This window comes from Cannabis sativa, chromosome X (genome assembly GCF_029168945.1).
Source record: "Cannabis sativa cultivar Pink pepper isolate KNU-18-1 chromosome X, ASM2916894v1, whole genome shotgun sequence".
NCBI lineage: Eukaryota > Viridiplantae > Streptophyta > Magnoliopsida > Rosales > Cannabaceae > Cannabis > Cannabis sativa.
In genome coordinates, this window is record NC_083610.1 from 13,952,975 (window position 1) to 13,969,896 (window position 16,922).

At 36.6% G+C, this 16,922-nt stretch overlaps 2 protein-coding genes across 2 annotated transcripts; one reads left to right on the top strand and one right to left on the bottom strand.

Annotated features, from left to right (window-relative positions):
* Positions 1 to 1,517: 1,517 nt before the first annotated feature.
* Positions 1,518 to 4,706, bottom strand: LOC115713909 (protoporphyrinogen oxidase 1, chloroplastic). The gene is made up of 9 exons (XM_030642426.2): positions 4,243 to 4,706; positions 3,969 to 4,154; positions 3,775 to 3,859; positions 3,377 to 3,524; positions 3,198 to 3,278; positions 2,859 to 3,030; positions 2,467 to 2,626; positions 2,281 to 2,384; positions 1,518 to 1,925 (listed from the first exon to the last, which is right to left on the bottom strand). Exons 1-9 carry the CDS (start codon positions 4,630 to 4,632, stop codon positions 1,626 to 1,628), a joined length of 1,626 nt encoding a protein of 541 aa, XP_030498286.1. The 5' UTR covers positions 4,633 to 4,706; the 3' UTR covers positions 1,518 to 1,625.
* Positions 4,707 to 9,673: 4,967 nt separating this feature from the next.
* Positions 9,674 to 16,224, top strand: LOC133031905 (meiosis-specific protein ASY3-like). Its single transcript, XM_061105670.1, has 11 exons — positions 9,674 to 9,857; positions 10,495 to 10,582; positions 10,732 to 12,459; positions 12,569 to 12,725; positions 13,170 to 13,313; positions 13,428 to 13,488; positions 13,599 to 13,748; positions 13,821 to 13,879; positions 14,655 to 14,789; positions 15,409 to 15,500; positions 15,607 to 16,224. Exons 2-11 carry the CDS (start codon positions 10,547 to 10,549, stop codon positions 15,673 to 15,675), a joined length of 2,631 nt encoding a protein of 876 aa, XP_060961653.1. The 5' UTR covers positions 9,674 to 9,857; positions 10,495 to 10,546; the 3' UTR covers positions 15,676 to 16,224.
* The last annotated feature ends 698 nt before the right edge of the window (positions 16,225 to 16,922 follow it).

Genomic DNA, 16,922 nt, shown 5'->3' on the forward strand with positions numbered 1-16,922 from the left:
GTAAAATTGGTTAAAAAGGGTCGTAAGAGATTGTGATGTGATGAGTGAGTGAGTGGTGGTCGAGGAAATGAATGTGGACGAACGCCACACACACCACTGCTTGTTTTGTTTTAGGTACAAATTACCAAAACAAAAGCATTGGTGCTTGGAATACTCAACATTAATGTGGTTTTTAATTTTTAATTTTATTTCTTTACATAGGAAGTAGTGGAAATACCCAACATCAAAATTTTTATTTTAAGGTCAAATCAATGTTCAATGCATATTAATAATTATCTCGTGTTACGCATGCATCATCCTATTATAATAATTATAATAATAAATCCAACACCAAATTCTTGTGAATTATAATATACATTTGTGAAGAAGAAGTGAAAGAAACTTTGAATTTGACACATACAACACATTTTATGAGTGATTTGAAATAGTAATTAATTAAAACATAGTTTCCGTATCATATATTTTGTTGTTTTCAATAAGTATAGAATTGTTGGTCTCTAACTTTTATATAGGTGTCGGATTTTGTTGTGGCCTACAATGAATGAATGACTAAAAAGAGAAGAGAGATTAGAAACAAAGCAAAATTTATTAGTAAAAGGAAGAATAAGAGATGATGTAAAATAAGAAGACATGCAAATGCAATGCAATTAATAATAATGGAATTGGAATGAAACACAAGAAAAAGAAAAAAGAGACACCAAAAACAAAAAGTGTATTCAGAATATCTTAATTGCCAATCTATTGGACGACTTGCTCCCCCACACGTGTATACGATATTATTTTGATGGCCATCATCATGCTGTTGTTATCATCATTTTATTTTGTTTGAAAGAAAAAAAGAAGGGAACATCTTCAAGATCTTGTTCGCTTAGACCTAAAGAAACGGCGAGTATAGAGCAAGAGAGCAGAATTTACAAAAGGTGGAAAAAAAGAAAAAGTAGATGATGTTCCCTACCATCCCTACCATCATCACATGTTGTTTTCCATTCAATTCCCTTACCCATCCCTATCTCTATTCCTCCAAAACCTTCCAAATTTATTGTTTCCTTCTTTCCCTTCCTACCCATTTCATTTCAATTTCAATTTCAATTTTCTCCCTGCTTTTTCTTTGAATACTTGTTATTCCTTCAACTTTGTTTTCAACTAGGAAAATTGTAGTAGTAATAGGTAATAGAAAGCGAGGAATTGGGTTTGGGTTGGTCAACAACCGAGAGAGAATGCTTTTAGGAGAGCAAACCCCGAAGCAATTGTTAGCATAAATGAAAAAGCATGTCTCCATAGCTTTGTGACGAAATTAGATACGGCTGTTGGATTGGAAGTTTCTTTTCCAATCATCCTATATATTCACCCTATTCAATAAATATATTGTATCGAAAAACCCAAACAAAGAGCCTTCCTTGGCAGTGGGCACTTCCATCGATGCCTCTTACTCCTTCTGTCTCCACTCTCGACAACTGAACTGGACATCTTCATAACTCCCGCACTAATCACAAATAAGAATGATCTTTAAAAAAAAATTGGGATTACGGCCATAATTCACATTAACATCACAACCCCACTAATCACAAATAAGAATGATCTTTAAAAAAAAAATGACTGACAATGGACACATATGGGAACTAAAACTACTTGTACGAGTACTGTGAGAGGAAACTTGCGACCTCAGCAGCAACATCATATGCACCCTCAACGCACCGACCCAAGGCTACCCCAGATACGTAGTTGCCTGCAAGAAACAGCCCCTGCAACCCATCATTCCTTAGAGCACCTTTGGCAGAGTCAAGAATATCCAAATGACCAACTAAGAATTGTGGAATGGCTTGTGGCCACACTCTCACTCCAAGAGTAATTGGATTCGGGGCATTCGGTCTGATTAGGATCTTCCTCAAATCCCTATCAACTGCTTCCACGAGTTCACCCTCCGTCTGTCAAAGCATAAGTGCACATTATAAAAATATGTACAAGGCAACTAACTGAAACTGTCTTTAAAAAATTACCTCTGCACCCTCCGCGATGGAATTATTACAGCTGTATATCAGCAATCACAGTAATCTTCAAAGCTAAATCAAATTGTCAAGTTAATTGCTGTAACCTTACCCAGAGAAAAAATTGCTGCAACCTTTTTATTTTGTTTTATTATTTTTGGCTGTATTCGTTGACATTATGCATAAATATATATTTAAAAAAAAAAAACCTGTCACTAATATATATCTCACTCGGCCTACCCTCCTTCCCCTGAATCTTGCGAATAGTCTAAGAGCTTACTCAAACTGTCCTCACCTTGGATAAAATTCCAGTATTAGTGGCACCTCCAATGTAGTTTAGAAGCAGTATCCTTCCACTTGGTGCCCTATTAGGAAAGAGAGATGAGCTGTATATAGTTCCTGCAAAAACCAAAAGTCCATGTGTTAGCTATAAGTTCCCACCAGTCCACAACTACATTTTCTAAAGCAATGGGACATCTACCTAAAGTTTCAACCCCTTGGCTGCGGGGAATCAATTGACCGAATCCCTTGAGTTCACCATCTATTAAGCATTCAGGTCGAATAGCATCCTTTGGATATGAAATCGATACAGCTGCAACTGGAGGATAATAAAACTTTGCCAGTGAATCTGCAGCAACATCCTGAAAATAATAAAAATAATAAGAGGCTAGGGAAAAACGACTGAGCAGTGAGTACCATGACAATAACATTGAAACTACAGCCACTCTCTTTCTTCTGAATTCTAGAGCAGGAACTACTCGAATTGAGGACAATAGACAATTGAAGGCAAAAGAGCAAAGTGGAAAAATAAAAAAGAATAGCAAAAGACAAATGAAAACCATAATGATAAAGAAATCCAGGACTAAACATTACAGATAGAGGGCGCAACAAACTGCTTGCGACATGGGAAGGAACAGTAAAGATAACACTTTTGGTCTGCAAAGTAACCAATCCTTCTGGTGTTTCATATGTCAAAGAGTAGCCTCCATTATCCAACTTACTGATACTAGAAAGCTTCCAAGATAATTTCACTTTGCTACCCAACCTGCCAAATAAATCACACATTGTTGAAAGTTATGGGGCCACAAAAGAATAGAAGCTCAACAGGAATAAAATAAAGAATAACTAAACAGCAGTGAAACAGCAAATGACAAAGTTGATAGTCTAAATCAATATTAATACTTGCTAAGGACAAAAAAAAAAAGAGCAGACCTTGAAGAAATTGCATTTGGCAACATTGCAAGTCCCTTCCTGAAAGATCCAACTGTTTGGCCCTTGGGTTTAGGTAGACGCCTACAAAACAAGTAAAATTAGATCACTGGCAATAAATATCTGTAATCTAAATAAGAAAGAAGATTTTGCTTCAATGTAAATGCAAACTAAACATTTACGGGTCTCGGGGTGTCTTAGGAGCTTGATTTCTTTCTTGGATTGCTTTAAAAGTTCCACCTATGATACTACCTCCAATTTGCTCGAGCTTCCAAACTTTGCCAAATGCTGCCTTCATGCTTAATTTGGAAGGATCACCAGCATAAACACCTAAACGTGACAGAAATGATTGATTACGAAATCTCACAGTGAATTTGACAACTCATGGTTTGAACTTTGAAGTTAAACAAAGTGGCACTAGTTTCAGAAAATCATCAGACTGATACTTCATAGTTCATAGTCCATACTAGTGTTGTTAAAGGAATTGGTAATGTTAAATTACTTTGAAATAGAACGTAACAAGTAGTAAACTAAATACAGATTACAGTGTGATAAGGGGTACAAGTAAAGGTAATATTACCTGAACAAAAGGGCTCTATCAAGCGTTCAAAAACTTCATCGCCCAGATTACGGCGTACAAACTCTTCAACAGATTCCTCATGTCCCTGTCACCTTTGTCAAGATTTCAGAAATGAGAAATTCACCCCAATTCAATTCAAGAAATAGCATAAGAACTAGTTTAAAAAAAAAAAGACAAAGACAAAGAGAACACACTGGAGGAGGAGGACGAATGCCAAGGGCTCCAAACCCAGCCCTGAGCTTTCCCGGAATGCTCATCAAGTCAAAGAAAGGAAGATCCTTTGGGCTCGAGGGCACCGGCCTCAGCTTCCCATTCCACAATACAAATCGAGGTGCGGTAGGATCCCCCAGAACCAGCTCCTCCTTCAACCCACTATCTACCTGCGAAAGAAACAAATGAATTCAATCCAATCCATGAAAGAAGCAATATAACAATGAGTAGTGATAGAAGAAGAAATGATTAAATTACAGCCATAGTGAGCATAGGATCCGAGGGCTGGAAACTGTTGGGGCCCTCCTCCCAGAGATACCCGTCCCTTTCGATGGTGGTGATGTTACCTCCAACACGATCCGTGGCCTCAGTGAGGATGAGGTTAGGAGCAGCGTTGGGGTGCTTGGTGGCGAGAGCCTGGGCGATACAGAGGCCGCTGATGCCACCCCCGACGACTACGGCGTCGGCGAGGGCACCGTCTAGGTTGGATTGCGTAGAGAGCCTGGCGGGGGAAATGGTGGATTCGCATCGAATGCGAGTGGGTTTGGATTTGGAATTGGAATTGGGAAGGAAAGAGCGGCGTAAATGGCAATTGGGAAGGTAGGTGAGGGTGACTGAAATGGAGGTGGAGGAATTGGCCATTGACATTGTTTGTAATTGTTCTGTAATTGTTCCTCAGGACCCAAAATAAACAATATTTGATTTGATGTAATAATTCTTATCCTTTCTTTTCTAATTTCTCTATTTCCTATTGGGAAGGGTAGATTCTGTGATTATTTTCTTTTTGGACAAAATTATCTTGAGTTTTTATGTTTAAAAAAAGATATATCTTCAAGAAAATGGAGATTTTATTTGTATGAAAATGTAAGTATAATTTAATATTTAAAAAATTTCAGTTAAAAATAAGGCGTGCCAAGGAACCGTTCTCTCTCCATGAGGAAGAAGGAAGCCAGCTATAGGGGCTCGGATTGAGGAAATTCCAACGATTCGGGAACGTTAGGAAGATGAGCAGGTACCGAATATGGGTGGAGAGGAGTTACTCAAGGATCTGGGCGATTTGAACTCGCTCATCGTCGAGAAGAATCTGGAGTTGAATGAGTCTTCAACAGCTGGGGCAGTTGAAGATTCAGGCAGGGATGAATTGGCGAACGGTGCAGAGGAAGTCGATTTCCAATCTTCTGCTCAGCAACACTGAGTGAAGCTTAGGGAAGGGCAGAAATTGAATGTTGCAACAAAACTTCATTATGTTGAACCAGTTGTTCAAGCTGGGTTCAAAGTTGCAAAACTAGATCTAACAAAGGTTGTTGAACAGGCTTTAGAGTGGAACTCCGCGGTTGTGGGTATGGTAATGGGGGCCAATCCTCCATTTGCTGTGTTTGAAGGATTTGTGAAACAGATTTGGGGATACTTGGGCATTGAACGAGTGGTCAGAATGAACCAGGGACTTACAATTGTGAAATTCAAAGATGAGGCCACTAGAGACGTGGTGCTCGAATTGGGGTTGTGCAATTTAACAAGAAACTGATGATAGTCAGACCTTGGACACAAGATCTCGATACTCCGAGGTTAGTTCGATCTGTTCCCCTCTGGATTAGATTACCTAATTTAGGATTGCAATATTGGGGCATAAACTGTTTGAGTGCTCTGGTTAGCACGATTGGGAAACCGATTATGGTTGATAAAGTAATAAGGAAGAAATCTATGATTAAATTTGCTAGGGTGCTGGTTGAAATGGATATAACAGATGACCCCTCATTTGTTATACATTTTGAAAATGAAAAAGGTCAAATTCAAGAGGAATTTGTTGAGTACGAATGGCTCTCTATTAAGTGTAATAACTGTAAAGGATATGTCCATAACATGGCGAAATGTAGGAAGACTGGTCCGAAGGTTTGGGCCAAGAAAAACCAACAACATGAGAAGAATTTGAAAGACAAAGATCAGCCTACTGGTGTGGAAAATTTAGGGGGGATAAATTGGTTTCTGCTGAAGCTAATGACCCGATTAGAATTATGAAGAAGGCTGATTCTAAGGAAGAGATAATTTGTGCAGATTCTAGAATTACTACTCCAGATCGAGAATGTATTGAAAGGTGGAAGACCCCAAAAAGAGTAGGCAATTCAAAGGTGAAAAGATCTCTTGGAGTGGTTGAGCAAGCTTCGGTTCAAAACACTTTCAAGATTTCGCAGGAACAAGGAAAGGATGTTGAAAAGTGTAACTTATCTTTCGAGGGTGGAGATGGATTGCACCAACATACTTAGTTGGAATGTTCGGGTATGAATAAAAGGGATAAACAAGGTGATATCCTTAGTCTTATGAAGCTTAATAAAGTAGGGCTAGGTGCTCTTGTTGAGAATAAATTGAAGAACAATAAAGTGGATGAGATTATGGTAAAGATGTTTCATGGGTGGGATTATCATCAGGGTGATCAATGTGAAAGAAGAATTTTAGTTGTTTGGCTCAAGTCGTTTGTTCAGGTAAAAGTGATGAAAGATCATAAGCAACTAGTTCACTGTCTAGTTAAGTTTGTTGGCTCTCAACTTGAAATGTTTATTACTTTTGTGTATGGTCTCAACACCATAGATGAGAGAGTAGATTTGTGGAAGGAGCTCTCTACAATTAACTGTTAGGGGGTTCCTTGGCTGACAATTGGAGATTTCAATGCAGTTTTTTGTTATGATGATCGACTGGCTGTAGAGTAGTTACTCCTAGTGAGTTAGTGGATGCTACGGCTTGGATTGCTCAGTCAAAATTAGAAGCTCTTAAAATCTTTGGTTCGAAGTTCACTTGGTCAAATAAGCAAGATGGGAAGGACATAGTTTATTCGAAGATTGATCATGCTTTCATTAATGAGGATTGGATAGATTTTATGCCCAACTCTTTGGTTGTTTTTCAATGGAAAACGTACTCTGATCATTGTTATTGTGTGGTTAAAACCCAGCAACAGGGGATTTTAGGGATCAAGCTATTCCGGTTCCTTAATCTCTAGACTTCTCACAGTAAGTTTCATGAGGTGGTGACTTCCAATTGGAATAAGTCTATGGCTGGTTCTGGGGTTCATCGTGTGCTTAAGAAGCTTTTAAGGCTTAAACATGTCCTCAAAAGTTTCAACAAGGAGGAAATTGGAGATGTGGAAGAGAGTTATCACCAAGCTAAAGCTGATTACCAGTGTGCCTTAACCAATGCATAAGCGGCTCCAACAGATGATTTTGCGCAATTACAGTAGAGAAATGTTGCTGCTATGTTTCAACAACAAGCTGCCATGTATCAGAGTTTTTTGGTTCAGAGAAGTAAGATAACTTGGTTGTCCAAAGGTGATGATAATAACGCTTATTTTCATGCTTGCATCAAGAAAAGGAGACATGAGAACATGATTGTCTCGTTCATTAATGAAGATGGGGAAACTGTGGAAGACTACAATAAGGTAATTCACCATTTTATTTCTCATTTTAAACATTAGTGAGTTTTTATTTACCAAAATACCACTTACACATATCCATTCATGTCAGCCCAAATCACCTTCCATCCATTACCCTTTTGAAACCCATATTCAAAACCCACGAAAATCACCTTCCAACCATAACCTTCGCCATTCTTCTTCCAACTGCCTCCTTTATCAATTTTATATATATATATATATCTTCTTCTGCTTTCTCCATCTCCATTGTCAAAAAAAGCTTCAAAAAAGGGTCATAAATCAGTTGTTAACAAGGCTAAAGAAAAAGGCCTAGTCATTAACGATGATGACTCCAATTTTGATCTCCTGTGGCTAAAGGTGGTCGTCTTCTAGTGAAGAAGAAGTCGAAGGTGTCTTCGCCTGAAAAAATTTCAACTTTTGAGGACCATAATAGAAAGAAGAAGTCAACTTCAAGGCAACTGTGATGAAATTATAATGCAACAATTATATTTGTTGCGAGCCAACTAACATAAAACCATAAAATAACTAATAATTGTACATATTTAATACAAACAAATATTACAACAATCGTATTTTATATGTTCAGGTCGCGTATTGACAATTTTGAGCCCTGTTTTTAGAATACTATGATATTGTATTAGCAAAACTATTATTCAACTAACGTGCAACTTAATTGCAACTAAAAATATTGTTGACCTCGCTTTTAGCCAACGACAGTGAGTCAATTAATAAGCGATTAGAAATGTAATTAAGACAGAGCAAAAATCAGTAAACAATAAAGAACACAAGATTTTAAAGAGGTTCGGCCCCTTTAGTTTGGTAATAGCCTACTCTCCTTACATTGTAATGACTTGAGAACAAAGAACACAATGTTTCCTCTCTCAAAGCTCTCACAATGAAATCTCTGAGTATTTTCTCTTAGATCTCTCTCTAAAGCAATTCTTTCTATCCCTTTTACAGTGAAGCTAGATCACTATTTATAGGGCTAAATGCATGAAGACATGTTTCCTTTTTGCTTACAATATCTATAATTGGTAAGAACATATATTACATATTTAGAATACATGAAATAGGGGATTGAGACAGCTTGCGTATCTCTCTGGCACGATCCCATGATTGTAGGGATTGCTTTTGTTCTTGAGCTTCACGATATCAGCTCTGAAGTAGTTAAGTCTTGATACACGACTCAGAGAGGTAACTTCACTCTTTGCTCGGATCATTCGCCCTTTGCCCTGGTCGGTCAAGCAGACTTTGGGTGTGTAGATGTGTTGCTTGAAGTTTGTTCGGAACATTTCTCCAGCCAAGTGTAAAGATTAACCGACACATGTCACTAGTACATACATCATAGTGCAAAAAATGGGATAGCAAATGTTAAATGTGAATGTGTATTTGTAAGAAACTATTTGTGAGTATTTTTGTGTGTCATTGATCGATAATTACTTGTACCTTAATAGTAATACGTGGAGAAATAACTGTTAGCAAAATGTGTATACAACTATAATACAATTGTTATGAAACATTAAAAATTAGAACAGTGTTTCCACGTACGTAACTCTATCTACATGGCTCTTCGTAATTTAATATGAATAAATTCACCATTAAAAATTTGGAAAACAACGAAAATACACTAGGATAAACATTTGACTATAGTATCGATGTATTTCTTTTTTGGATTATACTTGAGGCAAATTGTTTGAGAACTCCACTTCAATTTTTTGAGATTTGCATTTTATGGATCTAAACATTGAAGTCAGGACATTAAATTTAAGCGAATTAAACTGAATTTCTAGTTGAATTTTAGTTTCGTAGTAGTTTTTTTGCACTTTTTTTCATGAATTCAAAACAATTCCTGTTTTGATTGATTCAAGTCGTATTCTCAGGTGAAGTTGCCGAAATTAATGGTGGTTCTCTTTTTGACTGGATTTTATTTCGGTTGTATTGGATTTTTGGGTTGGTTGATCGAATGTTGCATCACACGAAAGTTTCAATCTCAGGAGGTGTGGATCGTAAGTTGAAAGTGTGTGTAGTAGATACTTATGTAATTTTTTTTTATTTAGTCTGAATATTTATTTATTTAGCCGGTTAATTTTTTTTTTGTAATATTATTATTTTTTCTAGTTAAAACTGAAAAAACCTTTAAAAATTATCACTTAACCAAATAACATTTTTCCACCAACAACACAAAATAATAATAAAAAAAGAAATAAAAAAAAGTGCGCAGGGGCAACAAGGGTATTTTGCGATTTCGTGAAGAAAGGTAGTAAGTAGCAACACAAATTTATTGCAGCTTCTTATTTCCCGCCTTTTAATCATTTGCTATTCTCAGCTCAACCTCCATTTCAAACCCACACAAACTCTCTCTCTCTCTCTCTCTCTCTCTCTCTCTCTCTCTCTCTCTCTCTCTCTCTCTCTCTCTCAAGAACTGCAACGACGAGCTCATCCATGATCACCGCCTGTAAGCCATTGTTCTTTACCACTCAGTATTTCTCATCACGTTTCTTTTGTTTTGGCTTTTCATTGATTTTCAGCTACTGTAATCTACTTTCCTTTATTTGGTTTTGTACAACATCACTCTCGGATCTCGTTTGTAACACTGATTCTCTATTCTGTGTGTATCGGTTTCGTTTCCAGCTAGAGAAGTAAATTTCAATTTACCATTCTATGTTTGTATAAAATCATAGTCATGATCAGGGTTTCATCTAAATTCGATTTATGATATCTAATTTTGATCATTGTTGATGAAGTTCTAATTAAGAAAATCATGAATGTTGTGAGATATTTCTATGAAAAACCGATTGGTATCGTAAAAATTACCACAATTCTTTTCGTGATTTTCGTTAGAATTAAGTAAATGTGGGTTGCAGCTGATAAATATTTTTGAGTATATGTCTGCATATTTATGCTTCGTGTTCTATTCTTTTGGAAGGGGTTTTCATATGTTATGTAAGAACGGAAAACTATCCTAATTCAAGGGAAAATGAGATCACAGAATTGCTTTTGTTTTTAGCCCCTTTGTTCTTCAGAGACAATATCGGGTTTCGGAACTAGCTAGCTCCTTTTTCATTTTACTGAATTTTGATCCTACTCTTCAGGTTAGAGCCCCATCGTGAATCTTGGTTTCACCTCCCCAGCTGAATTGCAAGGATGGGGGTTGAGTTTGACTCACAACAGTTGCGAGATGTAAGTAGGAGCAAACAATGGTTTATTAGTATTATTTGATTCGCCGCCAAGGGCTTCTTTACTCATTTTAGTACTTTCATACGTGCTTGCTGACTATGCTGGATTCATTGCAATTCAAATCAAATTTGACTATGTTTAAGAAATTGCAGGAACAAATGAACCATTACTGGAGTTTAGGAAGTAATAATCATCCATCGAGCCAGTCCAGAAAGATATCAATTGGGATTTTGGTAGATTCATTACAGAATAGTGCTTCAAAGGATGGAGATATTGCAAAGCCGAATGCTGAAAGGGTTAAGTTTGGTTCTGATGCAAGGAAGTCTGCAAAAGGAAAAAGCAGGATCGAAGAAACTACAACTCCCCAGAAAACTAAACAGACTGAAGCAATAGAGCCCCCAAAATCCCCATGGATTAACACAAGAAACTTCTTCCCAAAAGCAACAACCAATTCTGCGACTATTCTTTGCTCAGAACGAATATCTAATTCACCAGCCAGTAAAAAGTTCAATGGGGTCACGTATGAAAGGAAGGGAAGGAGGGACGGATCCAGAGAGAGAGAGCCGGAGTTTACCTTTGCAACTATGGCAGATGTTTCAAAATCAGATAAAGAGGTGATCGAGAACAAAGCGAATGCAAATGGAAAAACTGAAAATCTACGACTGAAGCTCCAGGAGATACTGGGAGCTGTTTCAACCCCTAATGAGCAGTCTCCCAAGTCTCCAACTCCCGATTTAGGTGTCAATCGTATAAATCAAGAGCAAGCATTAGATGAAATGGGTGATCCAGTTGATAACCATGTACAGAGTCCTGAGAAAAGAGAACAGACATTTGATAAGATAGGTGGTACACTGTCCAAGCCTGGACAGAGTCGTGAAAACAGAGAACAGACATCTGATAAGGCGGGTGATACATCCAAGTTTAGACAGAATCGTGAAAATAGAGCACAGACATCTGATAAGATATGTGATACCGTATCCAAGCCGAGAAAGAGTCGTGAAAGCAAAGAACATGCATATGATAAGATAGGTGATGCACTATCCAAGCCTAGACAGAATTCGGATACAATAGAAACTGATTCTGACTCTGATTATAGGGTCAAGAGACCTGTGACTCGTTCTTCCACAAGGAAGAGGGCTCCAGCGAAGGCGCAAACTAGAACTAAAAAGAGTGGTCAGCTTTCTGGTTACAAACTGAAACAACAAGAAAAGAACATTTCCTATTGTGAAGATAAAATTCCCAGAAGATTAAGTAATGCTGGAGGTAGTTCCTCCATGTTTGCACAAAAGAAAAGTGATAAGAAGAGTTTCAGAGTTGAGCCCCGTACTTTATTTCACGAAAAGAATATAGCAGATAAAATTCAAGAAGTATCACATAGGAGTGAAAGATCACCACCTGCTTTAAAAACATCTTCACTTGGTAAATTCAGAGATTACAATGGTTATGAACCTGAGAAAGAAGAAGACTATCTTCGAGTGAAGAAGAATATCTCAAACAATTCCCCTCTAAGAGATAACAGAGACAATGAGTATGGGAATTTCGAGAATCCAGATAACAGAGATCAACACAAAGACATTGGTACGCCCTCCATGAAGCGCCAAGAAAACAGTGGTAGCCCAGCTGTAAGGAATGTTGTTTACAAAGACATTGGTACGCCCTCCATGAAGCGCCAAGAAAACAGTGGTAGCCCAGCTGTAAGGAATGTTGTAAACAACCTAAAAGATGGGTTTCGAAGTCCAACATTTGGAATTAATACACCTCTATCAAGTTCTTCCCTCAGCTCAATGCCCAATTCAGAGAAAATGGGAGAAGTTCGTAGCTTCAGGGTTTTGCAAAATAAACTATTTAACTGTTCTGACGATGCACAGATAGAACCTTCAGTATCCTTGATTAATGTAATGTTCCTACTAAGATATGATGCTTAAGGGTTCCTGTTTTTAGTTTGAGGCTTCGTTTTCTGGCTTTCTGTATTTCCTTATTGAACTTCAGGCTAGTGCAGAGAAGCTTAAGGGTTTTCCCACCAGAAGAGCATCAACTAAAGCGGAAGAGAAGTATGTAGAAACTCCTCTCTCCGACTCATCATCTGATGATGATACACGCCCACCGAGTTCTGAAGAAGGTTCACCGATTAATGATAAATTTGACCGTATGTTTCTTGCAGATGCTTGTTTTAATTGTATCACAATGAATGCTACAATTAAATATGTATTTGTGTACTTTGAATATTATACATTTTATCAGAATAAATTAGCTTGTCATGTTCTCTAATTCACCTCCCTGGTGCTAACATACGAAGAAGAATACGTATGAGAACTTTGATGTTTTGTTACATCATAGGAGTTATCCCGAAAATTGCAGTCTTTGGCAATGCCTTCTCATTTTGTAAACCTCTTTTATAGTATCTGCATCTTGTCATTGCTGTTTACATGTGAAGCTTGAAACTCAAGGGTCTTCAAAGATCTACTCTGAAGTTTATGTGTGTGATCAGGTTCACTTATGACAGAGTTGGACGGAGTTAAGTTTAATTTGAGCTCAAGCCTTATACAACTGCCCAATGAGTACTTAATACATTAGTAATTATCTTGTGCAGGTTGCAGAGAAAGAAACTCATTGCTTCCAGAAAAAAGTACAGCTAAAAGAATGAAGTTCTTGTTTCGTTCAGCTGAAAAGCTTCGTAGCGTTGAAACTAATGTTCAATTAGATGATGTCATTACTAGATCACCCTCTATTAAAGGTCAATTTTTATGTATTTGTATATTCGGTTTCCCCATTTTTATTTTTTGCTGGTTACCTGTTACCATATACAAATGGCAAAAACAATTCATCTCATGTTGGCACAAATTGGCAGGGAGGGGAGAAACTAGTTGGACACCGGAACAACAGCACGACCAAGAGGACGGACTAGCTAGGTTTCATTTTCTTTCTGCCAACTTGATAAGAGATATCTAACAAGATTTATACATATACATATATTAAAAATATATATTTGCTTTTGTTGTTTCATTTTACAATATTTCAGGGCTCTTGAATTGTTTGCATTGGAGTTACAAAAACTTAAAAGCAAAATCAAATCAGTAACTAGCAAGAAATCATCCGAAATTCTGATGTCTGTTGTAGAAGATATCCATTTGCGTTTGCACAATGTGGAGTCTCAGATTCAAACGGATATGTAAGTACTTTCAAGTGCATCTTCATAGCGAAAGACGATGATTTCTTAAGTATGATCTTAATGATTTTTCAGGGGGAAGCTGAAAAGCGTTAGTACATTAAAAAGAAAACGGATGGATACAAAATTTGAAGGTAAACTAACTTGATCTAGTCTTTCATCATCTTCTAGCAAGTATGGTTTTGATTTGGTTGCCGCACTATTTAATGATCCAGTATCAGTTTTAGAAGCTCTCTCTTGGGTTGAAAATAATGTTTCTGATATATAGGCGAACGACAAAGTTCTGCAGGGTTGACTGCCATTTTAAGAAAAGTGGTAAATGTCACTTGGTATAGTGGTGTGGTGATGTTCCCTACAGACCTTTTCAACTAATTAAAAGTTACTTAGAAATTAACATGTATAGTTGGGGGATTCATGTCGGCTTCAGAGAATATTTGAATATGTAAATGACCCATCCATGTAGCATAATAGTTCATTCTTACTGTTTCCCACGTCCCACCACACCTAAAAAGATTTCGTATTATAGGCCGGATTCATACACTATAAAAGTAGAATGTTAAAATTTTGTGCCTTTTATTTTTCACCCTTAAAAGAAATTAAATAAATAAAATAAAACTTTATGCTTTTTGAACTAGTGAGGTGAATTTGGAAATTAACTGGAGATTTCTTTTCCCCTTAAAAAAGAAAGAAAAAAGTTGAGATACCTTCACTTTAGTTGGTAGAGGACCACGGTTTTAAGGTGCTCCCTTACTAAAGTGATCTCAGAATCCCTTGTATATGCTGTATTAATTATTTAAATTTCGTTGTCACTTGTCAGTGCAATTAGAGAATCAGTTTTGTGTGACTAAATAGATGAGATTTTCCCCCTTGTTGAAACACATAACAAGGTTCTTAACTTCTATTTTGCAGAGCAACAAGAAAAATTGCAATTGATTTATGAAAGGTTCAAGGAACAGATCAATCAACATCTGCAGGACTGCAAAAGCTCATTTGATGGGCTGGAAACAGATCATCTACAGTTGAAAGAAACCATGGAGAAGCGAAGTATGTCAACTTTCATTTCTTTATGCTTGCATATTTACTCATAGCCAAATTTGTGTCTATAAGCTCGAGCGGATGATTCAATGAATTTCTGGTTAGAAGTGCAGCTAGCATGGTATCAATTATGTAGTGTATGTATGATAGTTTGAGATGGATGTACAAAATTCAGTCTTGTTGAATACTTTAGCATATCCATTTTTTATAGGGTTGTACTAGTTTGAGGTGGCGTATAAGAATGGTAATGGTACATTTGCTAAAAAAGCTCATATGCAAGTAGACATGATATCACTTCTTTGTGCTTTATGCAGTAAGGGGGGTACCTAAATTTCCTCTAGGAAATAGTACTCTCCAAGATGACAAATTATAATTTAGTATGTCTACTCACCTACGTTAATGTGAGCTTTTACTGATTAAGATAAAATCTTTCCCATCTAAGCACAGAGGAAATGTTCGCCTTTCCTTTTCCTTTAAAGAATTTTGAAGCCATCCCATCCATGACGTTTTTGACTTTCATTTAAGTCTGTCACTGGAACACTATAGTATAGTCTGCATTTCATTGCTTGTAATACCGTATTGTAAACTAATTTTATACTGAATTCTGGTACTGTTTTTCTATTTACAGAAATATCACATCGAAAGCTTATGTTGCAAGTAGAAGAGGCAATCCAGACCCTATTAAATGATGCTGAAAGGAAAATCACGGCCACCCACGAGGCAAGTTTTTTTTTCCCTTTAAATTTAGTACACCTTGCTCTGAGAAGAAGTCAAGTAATTAGATATTTGCAATCTCATAACTTGTTATAATTCCAATTGAATGCAGTTTGGGCGGGAAAAGATGCTTCAGTTGAAACAGATTGTAGCTTTGTGTTTGAAAGAGGGGATCCTTTAGTAGGTGGGCATAAATATCGTCTATCTGTACAGATAAGTGGTAACCAAGAAGATGGGACAACGAAACTCTCTTCTTCATCTCTTGTTTGTTTGTGATTATAGTGAATGTAAAAAACTTGATCGTTTGCTGGACATGGCCCACAAAGTAAAATTGGAATCTTATTGTTCTTTATGGTGTGGATATGCACTTATTTGTCTGGAACGAGGAGAGTTACAATTGCAGGTCAGGCAAGCAGGCAGGCAGGCAGATGGATAAGATTGTTTCATTCCATTATAGGACTTGTTTGTTCATCTCGACCTCATATTAAACATTGGTATATTTAGTGCATACGTAGTAGCTTAGTTAGAGTAAGAGGACCCTTTCTTTGATTGTTGAGTCCATACCTATTACCTCACGAGTGTTGTGTTATAGTGTTGGACTGTCAACATAGGGATGGATGGCATTGATTGGTCCCCTACTTATCCAATCTTAGGTTGTGAAATTGAAAGGAAAGAACACATTCTCTATATCTAGCAGCTAATAATAATAATAATAATGATGATTTATTTACTGTTGTTAGTATAGAATAAATGTAAATTTTTTTCTTTCTAAAAGCTTGGGTCGTTGTCAACTTATTGTCTGTTAGTTGAATTGAAGTAGAGGAAGAGTAGGGTTAAAGGGACAGAAAAATGCAAGATCACCTGAATGACACGGGAGAGACACGTGAAGGAGAGCTATTTTTTCTTGGTCCTTGGGTTTTGGGTCTCTTCCCACGATTGGGACTGCTATTTGATATGTGGGGCCTCCACATGTCCCACAATTTTCTAATTTGCATTCAAAATTAATTTTATTTAATTAAGAAAGATACTACACTTTTCTACCTAAATATAAGAGTAGAGCAACACTTTTAAATTACGTAAAAATTTATAATACACCTCCCCAAATCGTTATTTTTATATACCTTTTATTTCCTTGGCATCTAATTCTTAATCTTCTTCATTTCTTTTCATAATTTTGTATGTATACTATTTATAATTTTTTAAAAACTTCTAAACAATACAATGCCGAAAATAAAATATAGAGTTTTAGTTTGTGTTTTATATAATTTTTATTTTAAATTATCGTACATAGAAATTGAAATGCATTCTTTTTTTTTTTTTTTTTTTTGCTTTTCGAATTATTAAAAGTATGTTTGATAATGTAATGACCGCATTTTTAGAATATGATTTAGTAAATGTAATTAGGGTTAAATCATTAATATTTTTATA

What these genes read in the sequence shown, in the direction of transcription:
- LOC133031905 (XM_061105670.1), top strand. Translation starts at nt 10,547, where the DNA reads ATGGGGGTTGAGTTTGACTCACAACAGTTGCGAGAT. An exon ending in ATGCACAGATAGAACCTTCA is followed by an intron (nt 12,460 to 12,568) that starts GTATCCTTGATT and finishes ATTGAACTTCAG; the next exon opens with GCTAGTGCAGAGAAGCTTAA. An exon ending in GATGGATACAAAATTTGAAG is followed by an intron (nt 13,880 to 14,654) that starts GTAAACTAACTT and finishes TCTATTTTGCAG; the next exon opens with AGCAACAAGAAAAATTGCAA.
- LOC115713909 (XM_030642426.2), bottom strand. Translation starts at nt 4,632, where the DNA reads ATGTCAATGGCCAATTCCTCCACCTCCATTTCAGTCACCCTCACCTAC. An exon ending in GATAGAGCCCTTTTGTTCAG is followed by an intron (nt 3,525 to 3,774) that starts GTAATATTACCT and finishes TGTCACGTTTAG; the next exon opens with GTGTTTATGCTGGTGATCCT. An exon ending in GTTTGTTGCGCCCTCTATCT is followed by an intron (nt 2,627 to 2,858) that starts GTAATGTTTAGT and finishes TATTATTTTCAG; the next exon opens with GATGTTGCTGCAGATTCACT.